We start from the raw sequence: 27,931 nt of genomic DNA, 5'->3' as shown, positions 1-27,931 counted from the left end.
TGCTATTTCAGCTTCATGTTATTTTATTCATTCCTCAGCTTTTCACTTTTATAAGCATGAAACTTACTTGTTTTACTTAGATATGTATGAAAATGCACATGTACAGAGTTATCTATAAATACATCAGAAGCTAAAGAAATGTTCTTATGCCCCCTTTTCCACCCTTCCTGGAAATAAGTTAACATTTGACACTTAACAAATGTTGTATGTATGTGAATGAGCAGTAGCAAAAACACTCCCACAACTGAAATAGCTGAAAAATCTGTGCTATCATTTTGCCAATAAATCTACTCATACCTGGTGTGGATGGTCTCTCCAGCATATTCAAATGGTGGTAAATAAAGGCTTGACTGTCATGAACTGTGTCCATATCAATTTCCTCCTCTTCTTGAGAGTTTGAGAACTAAGATATCAGGGGGGGAAAAAACAACAAACAAGCAGATGCTAATAACTTCTAAGAATATCATTACATACAACTTAAGATATTTTACTTTTGAGGTAAACTGGGGGTGAGAGGGAAAGGAAATGATATCTACCACTGCAAAGGAGTAAAAGTTCAATAGAACTAAAAAAAGTCAGTGTTTTTTCTTCTCTCCAATTTACCTTGAAGCTGTGTGAACAAGAGCATTAAGTGTTAACTTTATTTCTTGCCAGCCAATAAGAAATCTGATGGGAAATGATTTCGCCAAAGTAAGCCTAACAACTACTGTACATGTATACATAACACATCTTTTGTTTGAACACAGCTTTAAGGGAAGTCAGCAGAAGCCACTGCTGTTATTCCAAATACCCTACATATTGTGCAAGTTGAATTTCCATTTCTTACTCTGATTTTGAGTTTGACTTTACTGTCTTCATTCTTCTCTAGTATTTGCCCTGGCTCCAATGGAGACCCGAGTGGCATATCAGCCTTCCTCTTCACCCCCTGCTGATGACCAGAAATGCTGGATGCTGTTTCCTTAATAAGATGATCATCCTCCTGAAGCAGCATTAAAAGATTAAAATTAGAAGATAGCAAGAGCCATGTTTCAGCCTAAAAGAGACCTGATAGCTGAAAACACTTCTGAGCAAAGTGGGTGATTTGAACAAAGTTTTCCCTGTAGTACTGGCAAAAAGTGTTTTCTAAAACCCTGTATGGATTTGTGCCAACCTCTGCTACAAACATAGTTTCTCTTTACTTCTATTCCTGCGCCCTCTGCATATCTAAGCATTGGCATCTTCTCTGTCCCTTCTCACAATCATGGTACTGTTGGTGTGCAACAACATTTGCTGCCTCTGAATAGCCTTTCTATAAATCTGTGCCTGGCAGACTCTCCTCAGTTGAGATCTCAGCTGAAAAACTGTGATAACCTCTGATCTGCACATGGGATTTATCTTTTAGTTAGCTTTGAAAACTAATGCTTACTTTGTTGAATACAGATAATAACCAGAATTTAAAACTTGGGGGTTATTTTGTTTTCACAACAGTATTTTTTTAAAAGAGTGAAACTGTTTTGTAAATTACTGCTTAGATTATCAACAAAAACTGGGTCAAGGGAACACAGAAATTGCAGGATAGTCTACTAAGTTACACAGCTAGTAATTAAAATAGGAGACAGGTGTTCCAACAAGTCCAAATATACAAAATACAGACAGAAAAATGAAGTATCCACAGAAGCAAATGTAATTAAAGGCCCACTAAAAGCTAGATAAAAGCGGTGCCATAGAATCTCAAGACCACATGCTGCTCCACTTGTGCTGCTCTTCTGTCCTACAAAGAGTATCCCTGCCCCATAAACTCTTGACCTGAACAATTCAAATTCAGTTTTCTCAGGTTTATGACTTTAACCTTCCTTGCAAGTTCAGTGTCAGAAGTCTATCAGTACTGATTTTAACATGTTTGTGCTCTCAGAATAAACCAGTCTGCATGAAAGAATCTAGTTAATCTGATGTATTCCATCACCTGCATCTTCTTTTTCCCCTCAAATATGTATTTCCCTATTTTTTAACCCAACACACTGCTGGTGTGAAAAACTGTTGGACACACTTTGGCTCATGTGAGAGGCAGTCCCTGTGTTATGTAACTAGTTGGATGTATTTGTTTTAATACAAGCAAATCCCCTGAATTCTGGGGGAGTCGCAGTGAAAAATGATAACCTTAAAGTAAGGGGTAGGAGGATGGAGATGAGGCATAGGAGAAGATACAAGGGATGAAGTGTTAATTGAGGCTTATACTAATGCTGTATTTTCACACTAGTGGAAGCTAGCACAGCTGCTAAAAGAAGCAACCTCTTCATCTTCCTCATACCTATCTGCCCTTAAGTAACTACACAATGAATTGGACCAGGTAACTGACCCAACAGGAAATTTGTGTTTATAAAAAAAAGTATTTTTCAACCAGATCATCCTGATCACTATGCAGCAACTGTGCTAGCACAAGGGACAGTATAGGAAAGAGTTAAGAGCAGATTTTTTAATTAAGACTGCTTAAAAAAGTTTGCATGTTTACTCAACCGCAGCCTAAAAATCTGCCAAAAAAGTGTCTCCTGCTAATTCTGATGCTTATGCTTACCAAATTAGGCCTTAGTACATGTTCTGAAATACATACTATAGTTCTAATGATATTTGACTCCATCATAATTTTCTCCCCCTACTGGAAATAGCCTGCAAGGCTATTTGCACTCAGTACACTTACGAATAAAAGTGATTTAGATGGGACCGATGCAGTAACCGTAAACATCCCATTCAGAAGTGTAGAAAGAATTTCAACCATGCCGATCACATGTTGACATTCTCTTTCAGGATTTAATCCTAAGCAGTTTAAATCAAACATAGTCTTTGAAATTGTTAAGAAAAAGTCTCATTATTTCCATGTCTGTTGAGTTTTTTCCCCTCATAATTAAAACTTGTCCAACAAAAAGACTTAGTCCTACAGGAATGGCAGTTATTTGTAAGGAAAAGGACTGGAGTGGCTTATAAGATCTATTTTCTAACTACACAATGTTAGGACTGAAGCCTCCAAAGCATGAACAAATATCAAACAGTGTATGCAATTTTTCAGAAGTTGCTACAAATCCTTCAGAGCACAGTACCAAATTGTCAGATTCAAGGGTTCAATGAAGATGTGCTAAAGTTCCAACTTTCAATCAGTAATAAATTTACTGATTGAAGGTTTTCAGTTTGTCTATAAGCAGTATTATTAGACTAATAAGAAACAGTTTTAAATCACAGCATCAAACATTTCTGTGAATCACATCATGTCTCAGAAGCAATATACAAAAAGTTTTATAAAGAACAGAAACGATGAGACTGGGGGGGGAAAAAAGAGTAAAAAGCTTGCATACACTATGCAAAACACAAAAAGCCAAAAAAGCTACGTTATATGTAAGCTTCTCAAGTGGAAGGAATCAAGAATAATAAGGTAAAAGTTAGCTTAGGTAATGCATGAGGAGTTTGAACACAATACAGAACTAAAACAGCAACCAAAGCAAGGCCTGAGCCAGCTGAAGGGATGTATGCAGATGGTTTGTGCTTACGGTGTTCTGAAATCCTACTGACTGTCCATGATTGTTAGCAATATTCACAGGTTCCTGATTATTTGCAACTGATTCAGGGATAATCGTTGGATTAAGAACAGCCTTCTTTTCTTTGAGATTCAGAACAAGTCCAAGCTCTGGTAATGGTAAACAAGATGGCCTGCTGAGGCCAAAAAGTGTGAAATAGAGGTCCACAGCACCACATCGCAATCTCCAGTCATGTGAAGTTCCTACAATCCAAAAGAGATTATTGTTAGTACAGAGATACAATCTTCTCCTGACAAATAAAATATTTTAAGTGATCTGGATCCACATGGGTATAATATTTTCTGTGCTTAAGATACACTTCCCTCATTATTCCTGCCTCTTAGTAACTCAAGCTCACCTGCCACCAACTTGTTTAAAAGGAAGACTTTACTGTTTGGGTTGTAAACTGCCCAAGCTCAGTAGATCAAGAATGGGAAACTAAGTGCTATAATAACAGAGTGAAAAAAGGAAAATAATCACATCCATATGCTTTTTTTTTTTTTTAAAACTTTCACTTTAGGTTTTACTGGCAGACAATTAAATGGAACATTTTATTACCCAACTGGCATCCTGTATCAATGAATTTGGTCGCAATTGCCATGAAATGTAGGAGGAGCTTTAAGTCTGAACAAGATTTCTACCTTCTGGAAAATGCACTAATAGACAACACAGACCACCAATGCACAGACATGCTTTCTGATGTCATTACTATATCATCTACTTCACTGGATACTCAATTCTTTGATTTGCATTCATACTGCATATATGTACTCTTACTACAGAAAGCAGCCTCTAACAGATCAGCACCTGCTCCCAACTTGGTGTTGTCTGCAAATTTACTGATGACAGACTCAAACCCCTCATCCAGATCATCAGTAAAGATATTGAACAGGACAGGGCCCAGAACTGATCCCTGGGGGACACTATTAGTGACTGGCCTCCGGCTGGATGTGGCACCATTCACTACCATTCTCTGGGCACAGCCCTCCAGCTTAAATACAACTGATTGCTATGTTTCCCAGCCATCTCTGGAATGTGTGAACATTATCCATTTAATGCATAATAACACAGAAGAAAAAAGAAAAAAAAAATTACATCTATCAATCAGAGTCTGCTTATGTTAAATGAAAGCAATTCATGATTCTGCAGTCATACAGCTTCAATCCTGGTTATTGACGTGTCTCACATTAACAAAGGTTTTTTCAAGGCACCCTGGAAGTCTACAGTTATCCTTCACAGAAAATAAATCAAAACATTATGTCATTTTGATGCATAAAAATTTAAGTACTTAAAGCCCCATAAACCATAAGAAGAATGTATACCCTATTTGTTACTTGCAAAAAGAGGCAATGGTTGCAAGTAACACTACACACACTCTTCTCTCAAGAAAAATAAAAAAACAAACTCTGATGGGAACATCAAAACTATTTATTTGCTGTGCCTGACACTTGGCAAATACTACAAAACTGCACTAGCAGTCTCCCCACTTCAGCCCCTGGAGTGTAGACAATCTTTTAAACACTAAAAATTATGATACATAGAGAACAGCCAGCCTTCAATGACCCAAAAAGCTATATAAAAGCTTATATGTAATCTATATAGTAATGTGCCCCATGTTAAAGGGACATTTGTCAGGACTGGATAAAATGAAAAACAGCTCAATGGTAAAGATGCAAGCCCCCCTCTCATAAGGATCTTTCCTAATCAAACAAGGCAAATTGACACATCTCATTTAAATTATCTGTACAAGTGTAATCCTCCTTATATTCTCTCTCATCTAAAGGTGTTTAAGAAGAGACTAGATGAGGTACTTGGTGCCATGGTTTAGTTGATAAGATGGTTTTGGGTGATGGGTTGGACTTGAAGGTCTTTTCCAACCTGGTTCATTCTATTCTAAAGCCCGACAAAGAAAAAGATAACAGACACCACCATTTGAGGAAACACATGCTTTGAATGTGTGTGTCAAAAAAATCATCCTATGTCCAAGTATATCAAAGCACACTAGAGTAGCAGACAAAAGAATGAGAAACACTGAGAATGCTCTGGAGGTATGTGCAGGATATCAAACTTCTGAGACTGAATTTTCAGTTTCTGTCAAAACTACAGGAGCTCTTGGCATATTCTGAACTAAGTCTTTAACACTTCATTAAAAAAACACCTCACAATAAAACAAAACAAAAAAAACCCCAACCCAACGAAACAATAAACAAACAAAAAAAACCCCAACAACCTGAATTCATTAGTTTCCAAAGCTGATCTACCAAAGCTTCACTACATAAAGGGGACTCCATGTTCTTGGTAAAAGGTGGATTCTTAGTCAGCATATCCAGAATCTTATGCCTGAAAAAGAGACAGAGACATCTTTATTATATCCAAATGAACACACTGAGAATACAAAGTCTGTTCAGTTTCAATATTTGTGGTGGTTTGGCCCTGGCCTGGAGGCCAGATACCCACCAAGCTGCTCTATCACTCCCCCTCTTAAGTGAAGAGGGGAAGAAGGGAAAAGAAAATATAACAGAAGCCGGGGATAAGATAGGAGCAATTTAGTAACACTAATAAGCAAACAGCAATAGACTGCGCGGAAGCAAAGAAAGCAGAGAGATGTTAGTCTCTACTTCCCATCGGCAGGACGGTGGTCGGTCTCGGGAAGCAGGGCTCTCTAAGCTTGATGGTTCCTCGGGAGGATAAACGCCATAGACGAATCCCCCCACTTCCTTCTTTCACTTCCTACTTATACCTGAGCTGATGTCATATGGTATGGAATACCTCTTTGGCCAGTCTAAGTCAGCTGGCTCAGCTGTGTCCCCTCCCAAGATTTTGCCCACCCCTCAATGTACTCCTGGGGCAGGGAAATGTTGTAAGGACACAGCCTGAATACTGGATTTAGCTGTAGCCAAAACATTGCTATGTTATCAACTACTGCTGAAAAAAGAAACAAAACACCACAGCACTAGAATACTGTGAGGAGAATTAACTCCAGCTCAGTTCAACCCATTACAATATTTTTACAAGCTTACACAAACACAGAATTTCTCTCAAATTTTTAACCAACGTTTTATAATTTTAGTCTTCTGCCCGCAATGTGCACAGACACAGATTTACCATCAGCAATGTAACTTAAAGATGAGAAGTAGCGTGCAAAACAGCACAGCTTTTAACAGTTTGGTACAAAATTGTAAGCTACATTATAGTCTTTAGTAACAATTGCACACTAACTTGATAGTTAGAGGGAAAGAGCAACACTGGCAAATAAACCCCTTAGATACTGGAGGGTTTTAAGGCCAGGCTGGATGTGGCTGTGGGCAACCTGATCTAGTGTCAGGTGTGTCTGCCCATGGCACGGGGGCTGGAACTAGATGATCCTGGAGGTCCCCTCCAATACTGACAATTCTATGATTCTATACTGACATAAAAGAATTTTTAAAAAACTTTAAATGCTTCTAAGTGATATTAAAAAAAACCCAGTGACTTGTACATTTCTCTGGAAAGAAACACTGTAACTTCTTAAGTTACACTGGTGTATACAGATTCTGCACGACCATGTTTGCTTGCAGTATTTACACATTGAGCTAAAATTAGACACATTTCCCCCCAATTTTCTTCCTTTAAACTTGGCATAGAATTTTATGAATAAAAGAATTATTTGATTAATTACTTAGTTAACTGTTTTTTTTTTCTGTATAGCCAGCCTTCCCCTTGCTGTCCTACACATTTAGAAAGTTTTTGAAGATGTTTTCCCCGCTTTTCTTTTAGGGGAGGCTTACATATTGCACTCAGTTCAAAATTATAATTCCTCTTTAAAAAGATATCAATCAAATTAAATCTCCCTCTAAGAAACAGAGAGCAATCTTACAGCTATGATCCTATGTTGAGGAGAAACTCTAATTATGAGCCTTGATGTTCAAAGGTTTATATATGTGTCCAGAGAAGGGCAACAAAGCTGGTGAGGGGTTTGGAGCACAAGCCCTATGAGGAGAGGCTGAGGGAGCTGGGGTTGCTTAGCCTGGAGAAGAGGAGGTTCAGGGGAGACCTTACTGCTGTCTTACACATTTAAGGGAGGTTGTAGCCAGGTGGGGGTTGGTCTCTTCTCCCAGGCAACCACCAACAGAACAAGAGGACACAGTCTCAAGCTGCACTAGGGGAGGTTTAGGCTGGATGTTAGGAAGAAGTTCTTCACAGAAAGAGAGATTGGCCATTGGAACGTGCTGCCCAGGGAGGGGTGGAGTCACTATCACTGGAGGTGTTTAAGAGGAGACTGGATGAGGCATTTAGTGCCATGGTTTAGTTGATTAGATGGTGTTGGGTGATAGGTTGGACTTGATGATCTCAAAGACCTTTTCCAACCTGGTTAATTCTATTCTATAATGAATGTGGGTTGGACTCGATGACCTTCAAATGTCCCTTTCAACCCCTAACATCCTATGATCTTGTGCTAAAATATCCACTCACTCATTGCTGAAAACAAAGCTGAAACAGGCAATACTAGAAACTACACCTTATTTTCATGTTGTCCTTTCACCCCATCTACAGTCTAACAATTGCTTTACACTTGCTGTTGGCAAAACATTTGTTTGCCGATGTCTCAATCTTTCTCTCTTCTACGTATCACAAAGTCTTATTGCCAAATGCAACATCAGATTTATACACTTTATTTGTAATCAGGAAATGACCTCTAACTTCAGAATTCCATCACAGAGATAGAACATAAAAGAACAAAAATAATATGATGGAGAATAAGAACCTACTACATTAATTTTTGAGATGCGAACTGCTGCAATATCAAAATACATTTCAGTTTATATGAAATCAGTTTTGAGAAGAAGTATGAAGCAGTTCAGCATCTGTTCCACTCTAATGATTCCAGGCCAAGAATTTAGTTGGTAGTTCCAGCATTAGTAGAAATATTGGTTCTTTATTAGCTCACTAACCTTATGTATGGTACAGGATCATTCTGGACCATAGTAAGCAGCCACTGTAGTTCTTCATAGCTCCTATCAACTGCAAAAAAAAATGTAAAATAAAATGTCACACAAATACACATAAACTGGAAGGATTTTGATCAAGACAGCCACAGAGAACATACAAAGAATTTGAATTACTGCAACTAAAAAGGAATTTCATTAATTATAGTGCAAATTCAAAACAGAAATGTGCACAAGACTCCTCCCTGCCTTTATTTTTCAAAGCTCATCAACCTGACATACTAACAGGTAAATACCACTTGTGAGCATTGCCTGGGAAGATCACAGAGCAGATGATTAACCTGATACTGTGTGCTTCCTAGAATTAATGCATTCAAATATCCTTTCAACAATCAGAAGTATAATATTTTCCCCAGGGAATAGAGAATATATAATACTCATGCACAGGAAATCTGTGTAAAACTATTATGCAGAAATAGGATACAATGAGGAAGACTAGAGGGTTCAATCCAAACTTCAAGCATGCTTATCTCAGTGCCTTCTGTAGTCTAAGTCATTATACTTCACAATTAAAATGAATTCTGGAAACTCAGCAGCACATACTTCTGTCAAAGTGCTGCCTGACACTGTTGGAAATGGTATCAGTTTGTTAGGGTAGAATTTAAATTACATTACAAAATGCCTTGTATTGTCAGAGTAACACTGCAAAATAGAAACACTGCTCCGCAGCCACAAAGATATTTCATACAGTTTTTGCTTGCCTACTCTTCCAGCCTGTCCAAGTCTCTTTGTAAGATGGCTCTCCCTTCCGAAGTGTCCATCTCAACACCCAGTTCAGTGTCATCAGCAAACTTGGTGAAGCTGCTTTCAATGTTGTTGCCCAGATTATTTATGAAAATGCTACCCAGGGGACCCCTGCTTGTGACAGGCTGCCATCCCAAGTGAGAAACATTGATCACCCTCTGAGTGTGGCCCATGACCCAAGTTCCAACCCATCTAACAGACCACCCACCCTGTCTGCATCTTGTCAGCTTGTCTAGGAGAAGGCTGTGGGAAAAGAAAGATGCATTGATTTTCATACTTCTGATAGACATAAAAACAAGGAAATGCTTTCTGAAGTAAAATCCCCCTTGAGATTTTTTCAAATTACAAGAGATAATGTACCACTTCCCAACTACAGCAGAGCATCTCCAAGACTCTAAACTAACATTAAAGAGATCAGATAATCATGGATATTTATTTAGAATGGTTTGTCATTACCTCTTCTAAATTTGTAACTGCATTGTTGCATCCATACAAATACTCAGTCATGTAACCATTAGAAGCTAACTGTAAAAAAGTTAATAAACCCTCTTTACTTCAAGCCAGTTTAGATGAACTGTCCAAGTCATTACATGCAGCCTCATGCATTTTAGTTATCATATCTCTAAAAAGCCTTCACTACTAACAGCAAAGAAAACAACTTATTCAGTTCCACGGAGAAATTCTTTCCTTTAAAGTAATTTAAAAAAACAGTAGTGTTATTCCTACCCTGAGAGCTGACAGAAAAACATGGGAGTTCCACACTGTCCCAGAAAATACAGACTTTCCTTTTTATGAAAATTACAGAATCTGTCAGCTTCCTTTACAAGAACTGTTGAAAGACAGCTTTGGCATAAGCAACAGGCATTTGATAGCTGCTGGTTAATATCCAGTATCAACTGAAAACCAGGTAACTGGGAACAATGAAAATCAGACCTCTTGGCAATAGCCAGCCTCATTCCAAAGACAGGTTTAGGGATGTGCAAGACAACTGCTGCTATCTTCTCTATGGGCAGTTGAAGTCAGTTAGTACTCCGAGCTTCTGGATTTACTCCTTAATCAAAAACTTGCCAGTCTTACAGCAGAAGCACAAGCTAACATGTTCACTGCTGGAAGGTGCTATTTAAGAAATGATACTAATGACCAGTTAAATAGCAGGTGGTGTTGAGAACTGTACTGACTTTACAGCAGATAGATATTTGCATGCTACCTCTGTATTGGAGAAAAAGCCATTGGCAAGGAGCAAGGCAGTTAGGTACAACAATGCTGTAATCCATCATTTCCAGACCTCACAATGAGCTCAGTCAAGAATTATGTTCAGCTCACTGATTTCTTCAAGTAATCTTTCTACTACTTTTTGCCATTCAAGTTTTACTTTCCTTTAGAGTACTTCAAGCAACTTAGCCTATCTTGCTTGTACAGCAACACATTTGATAAAGCTCGTTTAAAGATGCACCATATTATTTCACAGTACAAACACTTTCTTATTCAAGTCACAAACAGGTCAAGAATACAATGAGAAAACCTTATTTCGATCAGTTTCTTTCCAACGGGTGGGACGAATTAGTGAGATTATTCTAAAGGAAGTGTGCTGATGAGTAAGCTTTCCATTTCCCAGCAATTCTTTCCACTAACACTTTATGAAGGGAGGAACAAAGACGCAGCCTAACAGAGACACACAGCACCAGCAGAGATCTGAATTCACAAAATTAATCACAGAATGGTTTGGGCCAGAAGGGACCTTAAAGATCATCGGGTCCTAAACCCCGTGCCATGGGCTGGGAAACCTGCTGCTAGACCAGGTCGCTGAAAGCTTCACTAACCTGGCCTTGAACACTTCCAGGGATGGGGTATTCTCTGGACAGTTCCTTCTAATGCCTCACTGCTATCACTGTGAAGAACTTCTTTCTTAGATATAATCTAAACCTACCCTCTTTCAGTTTAAATCCGCTACCTTCTGTTCTATCACTAAATGCCTTTGTGAAGAAGCCCCTCTGCAGCTTTCTGTGTGACAGTCTGCTTGCATTCTGTACACCCAAATTCCACCAGACACATTCACTCAAAGACTCCAACTGCCTTAAAATCCTCCACTGTTGATCTCATTTGAGATGCCTGTGGACAGAATGGACAGCAGGAAGATCAAAACAATCAAGCCCTTGCAGAAGTGAGAAACCAGTTATTCAGGCAGAGCATTACATTTTTCTCCTACATCACAAAGGTGTCAAAATACTTGAAAAACAAACAGTACCTTTTGTATAATCAACAACAGCCTCCAATGCTGCTATTCGGACATCTACAAAGTGTCCATATTCTGCATATGACTTGAAGAGAGCAGGATCGCTTGGGACATGACCATTCTTCTGAAGCACTCGAATAGCTTTTAAACAGCTACATGGCAGACAGAGGAAATGTACACTAGGTTTACAGAATGCCAGCAAAGAACACAATTACTTTCTGCAAATCAGGTAGTGTGTTTTTAATACAATTACATTATCCCAACAAACATGTTACTTTCAGAGCATTAACACATGCCTCACTTTAATTCTGAATGAGGCTGAAACACAAACAGAATTCCCCATTCTGTCTAAGCCATTGTTTGGTTTCAGTACAAGTGTGCTAACTTACAGAGGAAACACAGCTCAGGTCATGCTGTGCGCTCTACAGGTACTGTTACAAGGCTACCTTTCCTGGTCGATGGTAGGCTGAACATGAGCCTGCAGTGTGCCCAGGCAGCCAAGAGGGACAATGGCATCCTGGCCTGCATCAGGAACAGTGTGGCCAGCAGGAGCAGGGAGGTCATTCTGCCCCTGTACACTGCACTGGTTAGGCCGCACCTCGAGTACTGTATCCAGTTCTGGGCCCCTCACTTTAGGAAGGATGTTGACTTGATGGAACAAGTCCAGAGAAGAGCAACAAAGTTGGTGAGGGGTTTGGAACACAAGCCCTGTGAGAAGAGGCTGAGGGAGCTGGGGTTGCTTAGCCTGGAGAAGAGGTTGCTTAACCTGAAGGGAGGTTGAAGACAGGCAGAGGTTGGTCTCTTCTCCCAGGCAGCCAGCACCAGAACAAGAGGACACAGTCTCAGGCTGCGCCAGGGGAGGTTTAGGCTGGATGTTAGGAAGAAGTTCTATACAGAGAGAGTGATTGCCCATTGGAATGGGCTGCCCAGGGAGGTGGTGGAGTCACCATCATTGGAGGTGTTCAGGAGGAGACTTGATGGGGTGCTTGGTGCCATGGGTTAGCTGTTTAGGTGGGTTGGATTGGTTGATGGGTTGGATGCGATGATCTTGAAGGTCTCTTCCAACCTGGTTTATTCTATTCTATTTGTAAAGAGGCATAAGCATGAACAACTTATGCCTGCTAACAAATAGTCTACACTGATAGAAATTAATGTTGAAAGAAAAAAGCAATCAAACCAAAACTGCACTGTGAGCTTTTGGAAATTAGAAGGAATCTGGCATTTAAGGTTCAGAGACACAAGACATAATCTCAAATAATAAAGGTGAAAAACCAACCAACCAACAACACAAAAAGAGCAGCATTTATGTGTCTGCTCTCTTCAAGTGTAGAACAATTATTAAACCACACCTGACTGTAATGGTATGCCTGTAGCTGGGAAGAAGCTTCTCCATGTTTAGGAAACGAGTTATTTCCTCAAGAATAAGTCGAACGTCAGGATTCAAGTTATCCAGTGTTCGAACTTCATTGTTCACACTGACTGCAGGAGTTACAGAGTTGGCTAGGGCATCGATCAGCTCAGCACGGTAGTAGTTGTCTGAAAACTAGATAAAAACAGCAAGTAAAAGTTAGGAAGTGTCGAAGCACTGTTACAGAACAAGATCTTAGAACAAAATCCATGTGAGAAATTGCATGAAAGAGCAACACAGGAATAAATTTGATCTGAAAAAGGATTTGAGAGTGATTGAGCAAACACACACACTATCAATCATGAACCTTCACTCTGTAATACAAGCATATTAATGGTTCTACATTGTTTTATAAAAGTGGAAAAATCAGGCATTGCAAATTCTCCAGATACAGCAAAGAAAAGCCATTATTTCTAAATGTGAGCATCTAGAACTACCTGTTTCTATATTCAGTATCAAAGTCATCAAGGTTAATCAAGGTAGGATTTCTCCTTTGGTGGTGGGGAGATGTTAGCACAACTCACCACAATTTACGACTACCAGTGCTTGCATTTACTCAGTTTCAGTAATCTTGCAGCTAGTGCCCTGTTACAGTATGTGTTTCACACAGGAAAGGGAAGCCTAAGACACTTCAAATTTGTTCCACTTAACTTGGGGTTATTTAACTGGAAAGACTGTACTAGGCTCTTAGCAGCTGTAGCCAGAAAGATGTAATTTTGTATAATTTCATGATCTTAAAGGTCACCTCATCACCCTTCAGAGGTGGTCTGTGTGGGAAGGAAATTTACATGACAACAGTTCCAATTCAGATGCTTCAATTTAGTGATGAATAGTATTACTCTGTGTTTCAGCTGTTCTTCAACTAGATGAAGACAATCCAGTTCTATGTGCTAGAGCTGACATTCAGAACCCACAATCAGTCCTATATATCTTTGAAAAATGTTACTTCCTTTCCTTGCTCTTTCAAATACTCCTCTCAAGGCCATAAAAAATCAGTTCTTAGCTTTCCATGCTACATAGCCTCATGCACATGGGTCTAGAATGAAAAAGAACAAAGTAAGAAGAGTATGTCTGCAAATGAAGACAGGCAGGTCCTTAGTAAGGCAATAAGCACAAAGAGCTTTGAAACATCCAAGAAATGCTGCCATAAAAATGTCAGTTATAGAACATTCGGTTTAGTTTAGTGTATCACTTTTTCAACAACTCTCCTAGGCATTTATTTACATTAGTGGCATAAAACATCCTGCAGTATATTAACCAAGACTCTTTTCAACAAAAAAAGTGAAAGATTAAAAGAAACACATTCTTTACCTTATTCTTCCTGTTATCGTTATACTTGATCAAATCCAAAATAAACATTAAAACCTCCTTAGGACAGAGGTTATGAACATCTCTCAGAAGGGCCATGGCAACAGGCATAGTCTGTGTAATAAAACATCATTCTTGCATTAGTGAAATGATAGTTGCACCCTGGAGAGAACTACACTCTGAAAATGACCAGTGAGCAACTTTACAATAGCGGATCTCTGATAAATGCTTTTTGAAAGCCATACCACGTGCTATGTAATTTTCAGATCAAACTATGTAACTAATGCTCAATTATCAGTCACAGTGTAGAAAGCTGAGGACTCTCTATATCCAAGAAAATGCTCTCAAATCAAAGCACTATTAAAAAAGGCAACAAATTAAAAATGTAAAATAATGAAACACAGAAAGCAACGATGGAAGTAATTCTGCGACAGACACTGGATTTGGGTGCTTTCATGTGAAGGTGAAGCTTCCATGACCACTGAGAGGTACAGTTCCAATACAGTCACTGAAGAATTACTGGCCAGGTAGATGTTAGCCTAGGTAGATATTTATTTTAGAATGAGCTAAGCAGTACTGTAGGCTCCAGTCACATACATTTAGGAGTCTTCCTGTAGGTCTGTAAACTTGGGACAAGAAATTAAAAGGGAAAAAAGTGTAGGGAAGGAACAAACGATGACAACAAGACAAATACAAAATCGCCAGGAAAGGTATGTGGGCAGAAAGATGAAGCAGCTTTGGACTAAGAAAACCAGATTTTGAGTTTTCTCCATAACCAGGAATATGAAATCTGTGAAATTTAATAATACATAATTACAAACTGAATCTTGAGATAAAACCATTCTAACTAATTCTATTATTCACTGAACAACCAACAACTGTAGATCCTAATAAAAAACTCTGCATTAGTATCAAAATAAGCTGTAGCAACACAGGATGTTGACAATAAAAGGCAAGAAGGATGACAGTGCTTTGAACTAAAAAGCAGACCAGTTTAAAGTATTATTTGGGATTTTATTTGCAGTGTGATATCCTTGCCATTGACTAAGACAGGTGCTGATTTCACCTAAAAAATTAGTAGCTTTGTTACTGTGTAATAAATTCTATTTAATAACAAGCTCACAAATAATTATTAAGTGTATTCCATTCCTCTGAAGAAACTGCTAATTTAACTTCAGCCACTCAGAAAAAGTTGCTATAATTCTTTTAACTGATTTCTGAGTAAGACAGAATAGATGGATGCCATATGAAAAAAAATAACTAGGTTCATTTAGATTTTTAATGGAGGGATAAAGCAGGATTGTGCTATCCATGTTCCTGCTCTTGTCAACCACAGAGATATTTTTGTATTTTGGTATTTCTCTTCAAAAGTTCGGTGAAAAAAACCCAATAATTTACCTTTTGCAGAAAGTAGCTTTGAAAGTTCATGAAGTTGTTGGTCTTCACAATGTTTGGACAGGTCTTACAACAAAACATTCGGGTAAAGAGTGACTTCATGGCTGGTGGTCCTGTCCATGTACTCACCATGGAATTTGCAATCTGTGCAATTAGAGGGGAAGGCAAATTGTATTAACATCACCTCTTTAAATTTAGTTTGGCTATACAAAAATACTCATTTCTTATAATCAATAAAGGTAACTGCCAAGAACATACTGTCCTTCAAATAGATACGTTTTCATTGGGGTAATATATTAGCTAAGTTTTCACTGTCCTCCCCAAAATATCTTCTCTACATTAAAAGTGTATTTTATGAAAATCATTCCACTTGGAAGATGTCTGCAACTAATTATCCTTCCATGATAAATGTCTGTTCTTAATTATTTTCTCTTTTAAATTTTAGAAGCAAATTTGGTGTTTACTAAGCCAACTTTTCTGACTCCACAGAAGCCAGTGATGGAAGAGGGTTTTGCAATACCAATTTCCCAAATTTACTCTGTCAGTAACCTCAGCCTAGACTTTAAGAAGGGCTCAGTCACTCTAGCACTAAAAGACCACCCCTAAAGTGAAAGGCCAGTCAGCTACCTCTATCTAATTTTAACTGTAATTCATTGAGAGACTGTGCAGTGAGACAAATTTATTGCTATAAAAGTCTGTTTTGGTGGAAGGTGGTAAGGCTCCACAAATGCAAAACTACTTTGGTATCTTCCCAGCATCCTAGGTTTCATATGTTTGCTGTATGGAACAATAAAAACCTGCAGACAAGAACACCTAAGCCTGATGACAGATTGAACCCGGTGATAGATTGTCTCTCTGTGTGAACAAATAAATGGGGCCAAGCACCCTACAATCTAGCAGGAATTTCCATCAGCACAGACTCACCACAAACTACAAAATAGAAGTCTTTTCACACAAAACAAAATTATTTCAATTGCTTCCTTTTAAATTATTTAGCTTGTTTCAAAGGGTACTACTTATGCAATAAGAGAAAGAAAAGAAAGAGGCTCTCTGAAGATAGGCAGCAATCCATTTTACCCTTGCTTTTATGTAAGATGGGTGCTTTATTACTGAAAACCATTTCCCTACTTTTCTCAAAGGAACATCAGAGTGAGAAAATATTGTGGTCAAACTGGCTCTTCCCTTTGCAGCAACTGAAGTCTTTGAACTAAAAAAATGCAGGTGTAGCTTTTTCTCTAAGGTACATAATGGCTGTACCTGCAGAGGAAGTTTAATCCCCAAAACTGCTTAGAAAGCATGATGATGAAAAGAAAATTGCAAATGTGAAATTTATGCAACAATGTAAAAATGAAACTCAACCAACAAAATATTCTCCAAGTTTACCATATTTAGAAGATATTCACCATTCCATTAAAATGGAGATATAAATGCTGACACATTTTAAAACTACTTGTTTTTTGATTTTCCAAAATCCATAGATGGACACCAGCATTTTCAGGTTAAGTCAACAGTAGTTAAATTACCATCTTCTAGTATTTTTTTGTCTTATACTGTGTTCTGACTCATTTCAACTTCCCATTAAATAGTGAGAAAATACAAGTTTTCTACTTATTCTATTGATAGAACACACACTCAGAATTAAATGTATTTGCACATTCCCCATAGCATAATGCAAATAACCTATCTGGTGTTATTTCTACTCAAAAAGATGTGAGGTACACCTGGTTCAGTGTAACTGAAAAGAAAGGCCTAAAATGTAAATGCTATACACAGTTATGAAACCCCTTCATGTTTATGGGGATGGCAGGAGGTGGTACCGAATAGAATAGAATAGAATAGAATAGAATAGAATAGACCAGACCAGATTGGAAGAGACCTTTAAGAGCAACCAATCCAACCCACCTAAACAACTAAACCATGGCACCAAGCACCCCATCAAGTCTCCTCCTGAACACCTCCAATGATGGTGACTCCATCACCTCCCCAGGCAGCCCATTCCAATGGGCAATCACTCTCTCTGTATAGAACTTCTTCCTAACATCCAGCCTAACAGAAAGCAAGCTAAATGCCAATAATCTGAACTCTACACATTGTCAATAAGTATGCCTTTATATCCGTAAAAGGCCGTTGACAATATGCTTATACTTCCGTGTTTCCTTTCAGTTGTTTCATAAAGCTCTCCAATTTTGTTTCTTAACGTGAATTTCATGTTTAAAGATCTTGCCTTTTCAAGGCAATTATCTGACATCTTAATGTTTAATTGCAGAAAAACCTGGTATTTATTTTGTGCCTTGTGGGAACACCAGTTACGAGTGGTGTGAGCAATCTGGCAGTTCAGGCCTAAGAGCCTGACATGGTGGTAGGCCATGGTCAGCGTAAGTGCAGAGCTAGCTACCAGTATGCCAAAACAGTGCTGTGCCTGCAGCACTGTAACTAAAACAAGATGCTGGTAGCTAGAAACATAGTAAGTTATCTCGGGACAACAGGACATGCACCTGCATCAACAAACCTCGTGTCATCCATAGTTGGACCAATAATCTACAATAGCGTGATGTGTGGTCACTCATAGGGGACCAATGAGTCCATGCCAACAAGGCATACCAAGGTTATATAAATTGTAGCAGTTTCCTTGCTATGCACTTCTTTTTCTGCCTGTCCTGTCTCCTCTCCTTCCATGATTTACTGTGCCATGCTTTCACCATAGGCCTGAGCCATAGGCCTGCAATACTGGAACAATAAAGGATCAATACCCGATCATATTGGTCAGCCGTATTGATTCCAAGAACCTCCGTCGTCGCCATATCTGGCTAAAGTGCCCCTATTCAATCTGAAACTATATAGAGCCACAATCTGTATTCACTGAGAGATGAATTTCAGCACTTCAGAGTTCTGAACAGACAGGCCAAGGAACTTCCCAGTAAAATAAAAAAACCTCACTTTGGCTCTGAAAAAATGAGAAAAGTCTTTTATTTCTGCCATTTAATGAAATCTGGAAATATCCCTTGTGGTTTTCATGTCTGACATCTCAATTTTGACAATTATGAAAGCCGCCTGCAGTCTCCATTTACAGACTAAAATAATACGGCTTTCCTTTCAAATCAGTCACGTCAAAATACTTGGCAAACACTTTTAAGAAGCTAAATATCAAACCAGTTTAAGAACTGTGATGAGTTTTGACCCATTTTCAAACGTTTACCACGTCTGTCAGATTTCTTCCCTTACTCCACCCAGGCGACCTCACCTTTGCAAGGCAGAAGCAGGCCAGCATTCTCACTCTGTAGAAGCATTGTTCCTGCTCTAGTATATCGGTCAGTGCAAGCCGTGATGCTGGGGTAGGGAACTTTTCCAGTGCCAGAATGGCTTCTTCCTGTGCAACCACATCTCTCTCATATCGAAGCTGATACTGCCACATGAAATCAGACTGTTCAAATTCCACCTTCCTCAGTACTGACATATCAGGGTCTATTCTTATCCAGAGCAAAGGGGAATCAGCGCTAAGACAGACATGAAAAAAAATGAATAGCTTACAACATTTCAAGACTATTCAGAAGATGCTCTAAATCGTTATGAGTCAAAGTATTCACATTCAATGAACCATAAAAGAATCTAAGTTAAGAGGAGGACTTCAGAGAGTCATTTGGGGCGATCTCCTGCGTCTAGGATGGCAAACCTATAGTGTCCCAGGACAATCAGTTCAAACCTCTAACATTTCACAGTGCACACAGTGGTTTAGTATTTTTAACCTATAAATCTGAGTTCATGGTAAATTACTGTATAACTTCAATATATTTCTGTATACATCTGTAGATTATTTAGAACTACTGTCCTGACAGTAGCTAAACATGAAAGGACAGTGAATGGGAGACTGCATATGCCAGATGCGGAAGAGTAGAAAAGAGTTAACATTATCAAATACGCTTGGAGCAGAGGAATCCAGACTGGATGGAAGAACGACAGCATTGCAGATCACAAGGTTAGCAGATAAAGTATGATTGACTAGTATAAAATCATATAGCAACTCAAATCTAGTTTTAAGAAGTTTCAATTCAATGTAATGCAATAGCTACCTGAACATAATTGATCAGGACTAATCACAAATATTTACGCTAACTGAAGAAGAATCACCAACAGTTTTTAAGAGCAGATTATTTCCTTCCCTCAGCAAACAAACAAATTACCAACATTTTCAGTATTTTTGAGAGTACCCCTGGCTCCAGCTCAGGGAGGGTAAGGCAAGTATTTAAATTGAGCAAGAATTTGCTTCCAAAGAACTAAGCAGTCCCAACTGAATGCCAGTATGAATTTCAGTACAAAGCATTTAATCGCTTCTTTTCAATCTACAAGGATTTTTTCCTAATTAACCACAGATTTCAGGAACTCCTCTTAGTGCCAGTTAAATGGTCTTCAAGGTCCAACAAAAATTGCTCTTACTTTGTTTCAAGCAAATTCTTGTTTGCATTCTGTTTATAAAGTAAGCTGAAAGATATAATCAAAAATGTGTAAGAAAATGAAGTAATTTGTTGTATCAACTTATCATGCCTAAGATTTTCTAGAAAACTGATTAGAAGTAGTAGTAGTTGACCCATACATTTTATACTTAGCCAACATTTTCCCAGCTGCAGAAGAAAAGTCTTAAGGAAAGCAAAGCAATGTGGTACAGTCTTAAAACTTGACAGTCATATAATGAAGCACATTACTATCAAATAACTCAAAATAGCTTGCTTTAGACAAGGGGAACATGGCTCAGTCTCACAATGAGAAACTACCACAAGATAACTTACTCCATAGCAGAAAGGTCCATGTCCACCTCTTCTCCATTCATCAGTGGAATCTTTTTCTTCTTATTTCTATTAAAAAAGAAAACAGAAAAAAAAAAGGCATTAATTATTATACTAGCAAAAACACATTTATAAATGAAGTTTAAGCCTGTGAAAGTACTCTCTTGTGTATTTCATCACACCAAAAAGTAATGCATTCTCCAGCAAAAAATATTTGCAGAGTTGAGCTGTGCATCAGTTCTGCTCAAGTAATAACCACCAGTATCACAGTATCACCAAGGTTGGAACAGATCTCAAAGATCATCAAGACCAACCCAAACATCGGTTTAAACTCAGCATTTTCACAACAAGCATACGACCTTGAGAAGCAGAGGTCAAAGTAGATAATAAAATGCATAAGGAAAATAAGAGAATCTATTTGGAAATTTGTTACTTTTCTTGTTCATTAGGTTTAGAAAACAGCTGTGGCACTCTAGTTCTAGAAAGCTATGCAATTGCTTCATTCATGTAAATTCACTTCAGTTACTCCTCTGGACTATGTTTGTCTTCCTCCTAATTTGGCTTTCCTATTAAAAGGCTCATTCTACATAAGTAAGCTGTTTATAAAACTTCTATGAAATCACTTATAATTAACAACTGCATATAAAATGTAAGGTTTCTTGCTGTCCATAAACAGTAGTAAATTGTGGTTTCTCCCATTCACTGCAGCACAAGTAAATCTAACTCAGTAAGATTAAGAAAACAGAAACAACAAACTTGCAAAAAGCATATAGAATCATTGAATCAGTCAGGGTTGGAAGGCACCACAAGGATCATCTAGTTCCAACCCCCCTGCCTTGGGGCAGGGACACCTCACACTAGATCAGGATGGCCAGAGCCTCGTCCAGCCTGGTCTTAAACACCTCCAGGGACAGGGCCTCAACCATGCATTTATCATCAAATGCACTACAGGTTTTCATACACCCATACTAAAAGTACTTGCAGATTGCAATGTAGTTCTTACCTTCTGCTTTTAGAATGGCAAGGTATGTCATGTTTAAGACTATTTTCTTCAATCTGCAGGGTATGGTTGAATGATCCATCAAGTTCTTGCACTGTCACTTTAAGAGGACCCTTCAAGTTCACAAGATTTTGTTATCAGCATTAAAATTATGCTTATTAATGTATTTATCATGCTTGTACCATGCAGGTAAAACACGGAAAATTGACCTTACCACATATTTCTGTGTCCCAGGAGATGTGTAGTCTTGTTTTATTTCCAATTCCAACACATTGCGTTTTCTATTAAATGCAAAGCTACCATAAAATTTCACCACTCCACTCTGGTCCCTAATGAGCAGTATAGGAATTCTAATGAACAGTGCAGTATTTATAAACAAACATAATTCTTGATCTTTTAATTCTTCACCCTTGCTGTATGCTTTTTTATTCCCATAGTTCCCCACCTCAAGAAAATCAGGAAAATGCAAGCACTTACATTTGTTCATTCGTGAACTTCTAAAGAAGTCTCTGACAATGTAAAATCTATCACAGGTGCAACAGTGCTTGAAGCACAGTAGGGAGGTTGCAACCACGGGATTAAACCCAATTTATAGTTAACAGGATTTGCCTTAGAGCCAATGTCCACAGCAGCTGAAAAATCCCCAGATCTGAGTTACAATTCTTCCTTGCTTACAGAACAGATGTAGTTAAGATTCACCCAGCTCAGGGTAACTACCATCTGGTAAAGCTGACACTTAGCTGTGCCAAGTAGTTGAAGAAAATAGGGTTGTGTATGTCCATATATTCACACTGCAGCTATACCTAAGTATGGAAATTAGAATAACACATATTAATACTTTATGAATAGTTTTGATGTAGATGAAATACTAAGTTACCATATTACTCTATAAATATTAATTATGCAGTGAGATATTGCAATGCATGAACATTATTAAGTCAGCTCAAATAAGAAGCCTAAATACCTGCTTTTGTATGGTATGGTACAGTTTTGCTGCAGTCCTGTATCACTTTAGTTTGCAGCCATGTTAATTAAAAATACCAATTAAACCTGTCAAATGAAGCAAATTCAAATTTAGCCTAACCCAAATCCAAAATAAGAAATCCTCTTCCTTAATATCACTAAAATTTAAAGACTACACACACAGATTTTTATTTTACCTGAAATGGTAATATTAACACAAGCTACCAAGATATTAAATGTCAATGTGTTTTAAAATTATCAGTCTGCACTTTAGGTTACTCATTTCATGGTGATTTACTGGAAATAACATCTTAAAATGCAGCAGACTATAGCATTTTCCATGTCAGACTTCAGCATATTTCTATGGGCAGTGTCCTCTGGAATCCCTCTAGTATAATTTGGCCTTGAATTCCAGCAGAGTTCTTGTGCTTCCTTCAAAGTAAAACTTAAAATAATGAAATTCCTCCTAGTAAAGAACACATGAAAAAGCCAGTGTACTATGAATGGCCACAGAAGGAGTTCACAGTGAACCTGTGGCTCACATATGTATCTAAACCAAAGAATAATGTTCTTAACTGTTTTAAGCAAAGATATTTCATACCTTTCTTCACATTCCTTTAGCAGTGCCAATTAAAAAACAAACTCATTCTCCATACTAACAATTCAGACTAAGAATAGAAAGGATACACCCACTGCTTTATTAAAGGTTGGATGTCTTTGCCAGAGACATTGGAGATAGATTTCAAAAACCCAGATGTGGAAACCAGCATCTGACTCCACATGTGTGACTGGAACTTCTGAGATGAAGCAGTGCTGGCCAGACTCAACAACTTGTTGAAAACCTAGAAGGATAAAAAGTTATTACTTTAACTAAATATTTCAATATATAAAATAAGCTTTTCTGTTTAGTTACAACTAAAGTCTGATAAATGGGATACTACAATGATCTGTTTTGTTATTCCTTAAAATCCATTTAGTGAATAGAAATTAAACTAACAAGAAAAAGTTGGTTATGGTCACATAATCATTGAAATACTTACCTGTAACATGAACTCCATGCTAATCCTGTTCTCAATCAGTCTCATAACAAGATGTGCTTTACACTGGAACATAGTGTAATATTCCCAGGAAAGTGTGTGAGGGTGTTTGATAGAAAAATGCAAATGTGATGCAGGGCTGAAAAATAAAAAATACAGGTCTTTATTTTGCATTTTATGGTACAAAACTTGAAATGTATCTCAGGAACCAAGACTATAGCTACGCCAACTGTTATTTAGGTTCTCTTCTATTGCTTTACAGTTCTGAATTATGACATGCTTAAAATCACTGTACATTTGTACAGAAAGGCGTATGGACCCAGAACAGATCAAGTTCTGTAGAAAGAATAAGGGCAGGTAATGCATGATGGGTATTCCTGTAAAGACAGTAGTAGCAGCAGCAACCAAAGCACGTAATCTGTGACTTGAGTCCAGAAGTTACTTGTGAATGAACATTTCCCCTGCACTACTTCCATTTAAACTGACTGTACATAATGTTTTATAATTGCAACATTGATTTAAACAAAGAAAAGTAATAGTTTTAAAATTCATTGCAGACTTTCACATGATAAGCCCAAAGCATTGCTTGTTTTTGTCTTAGTTATAAACTTGATGCTTTCAACACTTTGGCAAACTGCTATCTTCTAAATCAGACAACATGCCAAGGAAGGCTAGGCAGAGCTCCATGTGACAGCTGCCATGCTGTTTTTCATAACTTGAACTGTGTTCACACATACCTTTCATGTCTATAAGCAAAATATTTAAAATAGTTTAAGTTCATTTCATATCAGAAGAGAAACAAATGGTGAAACCCTAAAACTTTTAAAAACAGAACTGATTTCTGGATAGCCTTAGTGTCTCTAGAGCAATAAAAACACCACAACACTTAATCTTGACGAGCTTTAACATTTTCTCCCCCAAGTCTTGCATTGCAGAACACAAACATTTTGACCTATATCCCAGTTTCAAAGTAGAAAATTAACTTTAATAATGTAATTCTCAAAGAGAGTAAGGCTTTTTACCTCCCTTTAAAATTGAGGAGTGGAGATAATTAGAAATCTGGCATGATTTTATTGATGGATCAAGTCATCAGCCACTGTATTTTGCTGTGCTATGTTTTTCCTTCTAGGTTTTTTCCCTAGGACATTTGAGTTTTCCATGAATGAATAACAAACATCTAAAGAAACTGGACCACACTATGTCAGGCCAACTTCTTAAGAAGTGGGAATCCAGGATTATTTTATGCTGGTTGGTGGAGAATTGAAAACTGTCCATTGCAACACAGAAAATGCCAGCTACTTAAAATTTCTGAATATGAAATTGAATTCCTCCCTTGTGATTCTCACTCACAGATAAGCTAACTTAACCATTTCCAGATGGACCAGACTCCTGTTTTATTCAAAGACTTTAGAAGAAGACTCTGTGAGACTGAATGAAATAATTCATGAACTGTAATGATCAAAGATAAGGGCTACAAGCCTGATCTTTCAAGACAAGCCTGGAAAAGACTGGACTTCAAAGTCCTGAACAACCAAACAAGCCATTTTAACTTTGACCAGTCTTTCCATGTAGCTGAAAGAATGCCCAGCACATATTCCTGCAAAAATGTTCTACTAGGACAGGACCGGCACTTAGCTTCTTATTTGCAGTGCTTAAGGTTTTAGGAGATGGCAAGAATCAAGGTAGCTGCAAAGTCATAGCATTTTTTCCATCCTTCTGTTTACTGTGAGACTCCTCTGACTTTACTAATATACATCTGCTTAAACATTTTAAGAAGATAGAAAAGTATTTCTAAATTTAAGCAAGTACTACCCTTCCTAGGTATATGAATAGGAAGGTACATTTGGTTTACTGCTTGCTGTTTTTAGTTGATAGGTAATTGTTAACAGTTCTCCTGATCAAAGTGATCCTATTGTTTTGGATACTTCTCCATTCCAAGGCAGGGAAGGGGTAGCAACCATGAAATGCAAGAAGGAAACTCAGGTTGTGGTTTGGACTTTATATAATAATTGGGTCTCAGAATAAAAGCTGTTTATCCAGCTTCAAATTATACAGTTGATTGACTTTGGTAGAATTCTTTTCTCAAAAATTACAACCAAGCCAGAACAACCCATACTCTGAATCTGGTACTGGTTACATTATTTAACAGCAAATCAAAACTAAGGCAAGTTTGCATCTGACAGTAGTGTTCTGTAGTTCATTCAATATTAATGTATTTCTTCTGATAATATTTGTCTTAAATCATTATACCTCTCTAGCTTTTAGTGAATTGGCACCAAAGAAGAACTTGCAATATGGATGTAGAACCTTTGTCAAAAGTGAAAGTTGAACTGGTTCATCCATGGGAATTTATTACACCCATGCTCTCAAACACTCTGGACTTCCAACATGAACTGGTTAATATGCTTCTTCAATTGAAATATGTCAACATGCATTTCTTGAGGTATTTAATTTTTACAACAGGGTGGTACCAGCACAATCAAAGGCCGAAAAGAACCAATATCTGAGAGGGGAGAGTACAACAGAAACTTAACACAAAAAGCTTTGTTTTGAAGCTTTCATCCATACAGAAGTTACCCTGCAGTATCCCTTCTGTCATTTTCCCAGGCTTTGAGATTTTTTAAGTGCATGCTTTGGAGATCAGTATTTATCTTACACCTCAAAACCAGGAAGAATCTATGAGGGATGTTTTGCACACAAATGTATGTGCCCCACAGTGATTTATTTCCATATTCTACTTCCCACTTAGTTGAAAAATGGGATTATTAACTAACCTAGTTTTTTCTTCATATTATTATAAATTGGGACTGCTCTAATGCAGATTAGTTTGGTAGGATACCCAGCAAAAGGCTGTCACTGAAGTCTCAATCACTTAATGATCTGACTTCTAGTAGTACTCTTCTATCTCCAGTGATTAACACTACTCAGTACAGGAGCAGCACAAAAGGGGTAAAAGGGGAAAATTCCTAAACTAGCAATACTGAAGATACAATTATTGAGAAAATACAAACTCAGTAGCTCACAATGGTACTTCACAGATAACTGATCTAATACTTTCTACCTCCTATTGACTAAGAAATCCTAGTGTAAAATTGCAAGGTGTTAACTGAGAGTGAATAGAAAAAAGAACACAGAAAAGTAAAATTCATGATACTGTAAATAGCCTAAAGACTACCAACCACCCCAAAACCAGCTCAGGTAAAATTTCTGGCTCTGTCATCCTCTTATTTAAAAAGTAGTTTCATAGCAGTATTAGAAACATTAATTATAACTAATACCTTTCAAGCTTTAAAGAAAAAACAAACAAAACAACAGCAATGCAATATACTCAAGATGTACTCTCTAAGACTGGTAACACATGCCCTCAGCAGCCAAAGACCTTCAGCCTCTGGCCTCGTGCTACACAACATACCCAAGGGATGTATTCATAAGAATATACCCTGTAACGACTTGCAACTTTAACAAACATACTTGTCTTTCTCTTTTCCTCCTCCAAATATTGGATGCAGAAGAACTCCACCAGTCTTCAGTTCATATGCCACTATTTGATCTAACTCCTAAAAAGTAAAACATACATTAACAAAAGCAGAACTTTGAAAAATAGAGACATTATTTGGAGACGACAGGAAAGCTTTTCATATCACTGTACATTCAATGCAGTAAGAGAAAACTCAGAGGCTGTGACAGTAGCATCCCTTAGTTCTACGCTGAAGCACTTCACTAACTCATAGGAAAGATGAGCAGCTAATATCCAGAAGCAACTGCACTTAGCAGTGAACACTCAAGACAGACCTTCACCTAGTTCTGCTGTTCTCTATAGTAGCCACACCTTTAACACAGACTGCACACAACTAGTGAGATGAATCTACATTAGGCCGATAAGGACATTGTATTGGGTCCCCATGTGAGTAAGAGATATAAATGGAGTCCAGGGGTTAAGAATCTGTTTTTTGGAATAAGGAGAGTAAGACAATGTGAGAAAGAAGATATAAATCCTTCTGTGAATGAATGTTACTGGAAAAAGTGAGGAGTCACTGATGCTATCACTCAAAAATGCCACTCTCAGAGCATTAGCTATGGAAATAGAAGGTATAGACTGAAATTTGATTTCCAAGAAAAGAAATCTCTTCAACAGTTGGGTTGGTTTTGGTGTTTTTTGGTTGTTTTGTTTGGGTTTTTTTTACAGTTTCATTTATCACTGAAAAGATACTAAAAAATACCTGCTCCATTCTTGATCCAAGGTACCACTGGAGCCCTTCTTGGCTATATGGATAGCCATCACAGTATAACAAATTCACTGAATATCTCCTTAAGAATCCCATATTCTATTCTAAGTGTTAAGAAATAAAATACTTTTTACTTTTTTGGATTTTGGGCAAAAGCCTAAACAAAGAGAGGAAAACTAATTGCACAGAGAGACAAGGCAAATTATTATTCATCAGACAGTCACAGAAACTTATTTTGGTTAGTGTGTTTGGTGTTTTTCCATGTAGCAAGTGGTAAAAATATTTCAGCTCTAAGTTTTATCACTACTAAAC

At 37.8% G+C, this 27,931-nt stretch overlaps 1 protein-coding gene across 2 annotated transcripts in view; it reads right to left on the bottom strand.

The window, feature by feature from the left end:
• TAF2 (TATA-box binding protein associated factor 2) overlaps nucleotides 1-27,931 on the bottom strand; it is a 51,336-nt gene that overhangs the window by 8,323 nt on the left and 15,082 nt on the right. The window contains exons 10-25 of one of the 2 annotated variants that reach the window (XM_054167314.1): nucleotides 26,865-26,950; nucleotides 23,397-23,532; nucleotides 23,044-23,198; nucleotides 21,608-21,722; nucleotides 21,397-21,506; nucleotides 20,397-20,462; nucleotides 18,857-19,109; nucleotides 15,619-15,759; nucleotides 14,224-14,334; nucleotides 12,854-13,047; nucleotides 11,517-11,656; nucleotides 8,474-8,543; nucleotides 5,773-5,882; nucleotides 3,516-3,745; nucleotides 827-979; nucleotides 298-403 (exon numbers count right to left, since the gene is read on the bottom strand). In XM_054167314.1, coding sequence (XP_054023289.1) covers nucleotides 298-403; nucleotides 827-979; nucleotides 3,516-3,745; nucleotides 5,773-5,882; nucleotides 8,474-8,543; nucleotides 11,517-11,656; nucleotides 12,854-13,047; nucleotides 14,224-14,334; nucleotides 15,619-15,759; nucleotides 18,857-19,109; nucleotides 20,397-20,462; nucleotides 21,397-21,506; nucleotides 21,608-21,722; nucleotides 23,044-23,198; nucleotides 23,397-23,532; nucleotides 26,865-26,950 — 2,176 coding nt within the window. The remainder of the gene's footprint in view (nucleotides 1-297; nucleotides 404-826; nucleotides 980-3,515; nucleotides 3,746-5,772; nucleotides 5,883-8,473; nucleotides 8,544-11,516; nucleotides 11,657-12,853; nucleotides 13,048-14,223; nucleotides 14,335-15,618; nucleotides 15,760-18,856; nucleotides 19,110-20,396; nucleotides 20,463-21,396; nucleotides 21,507-21,607; nucleotides 21,723-23,043; nucleotides 23,199-23,396; nucleotides 23,533-26,864; nucleotides 26,951-27,931) is intronic. The other variant, XM_054167315.1, reaches the window with a different exon arrangement.

This window comes from Dryobates pubescens, chromosome 14 (assembly GCF_014839835.1).
Source record: "Dryobates pubescens isolate bDryPub1 chromosome 14, bDryPub1.pri, whole genome shotgun sequence".
Taxonomy (NCBI): Eukaryota; Metazoa; Chordata; class Aves; order Piciformes; family Picidae; genus Dryobates; species Dryobates pubescens.
Note: the sequence above shows the minus strand (reverse complement) of the source record. Positions and strands in the feature narration are given on the sequence as shown.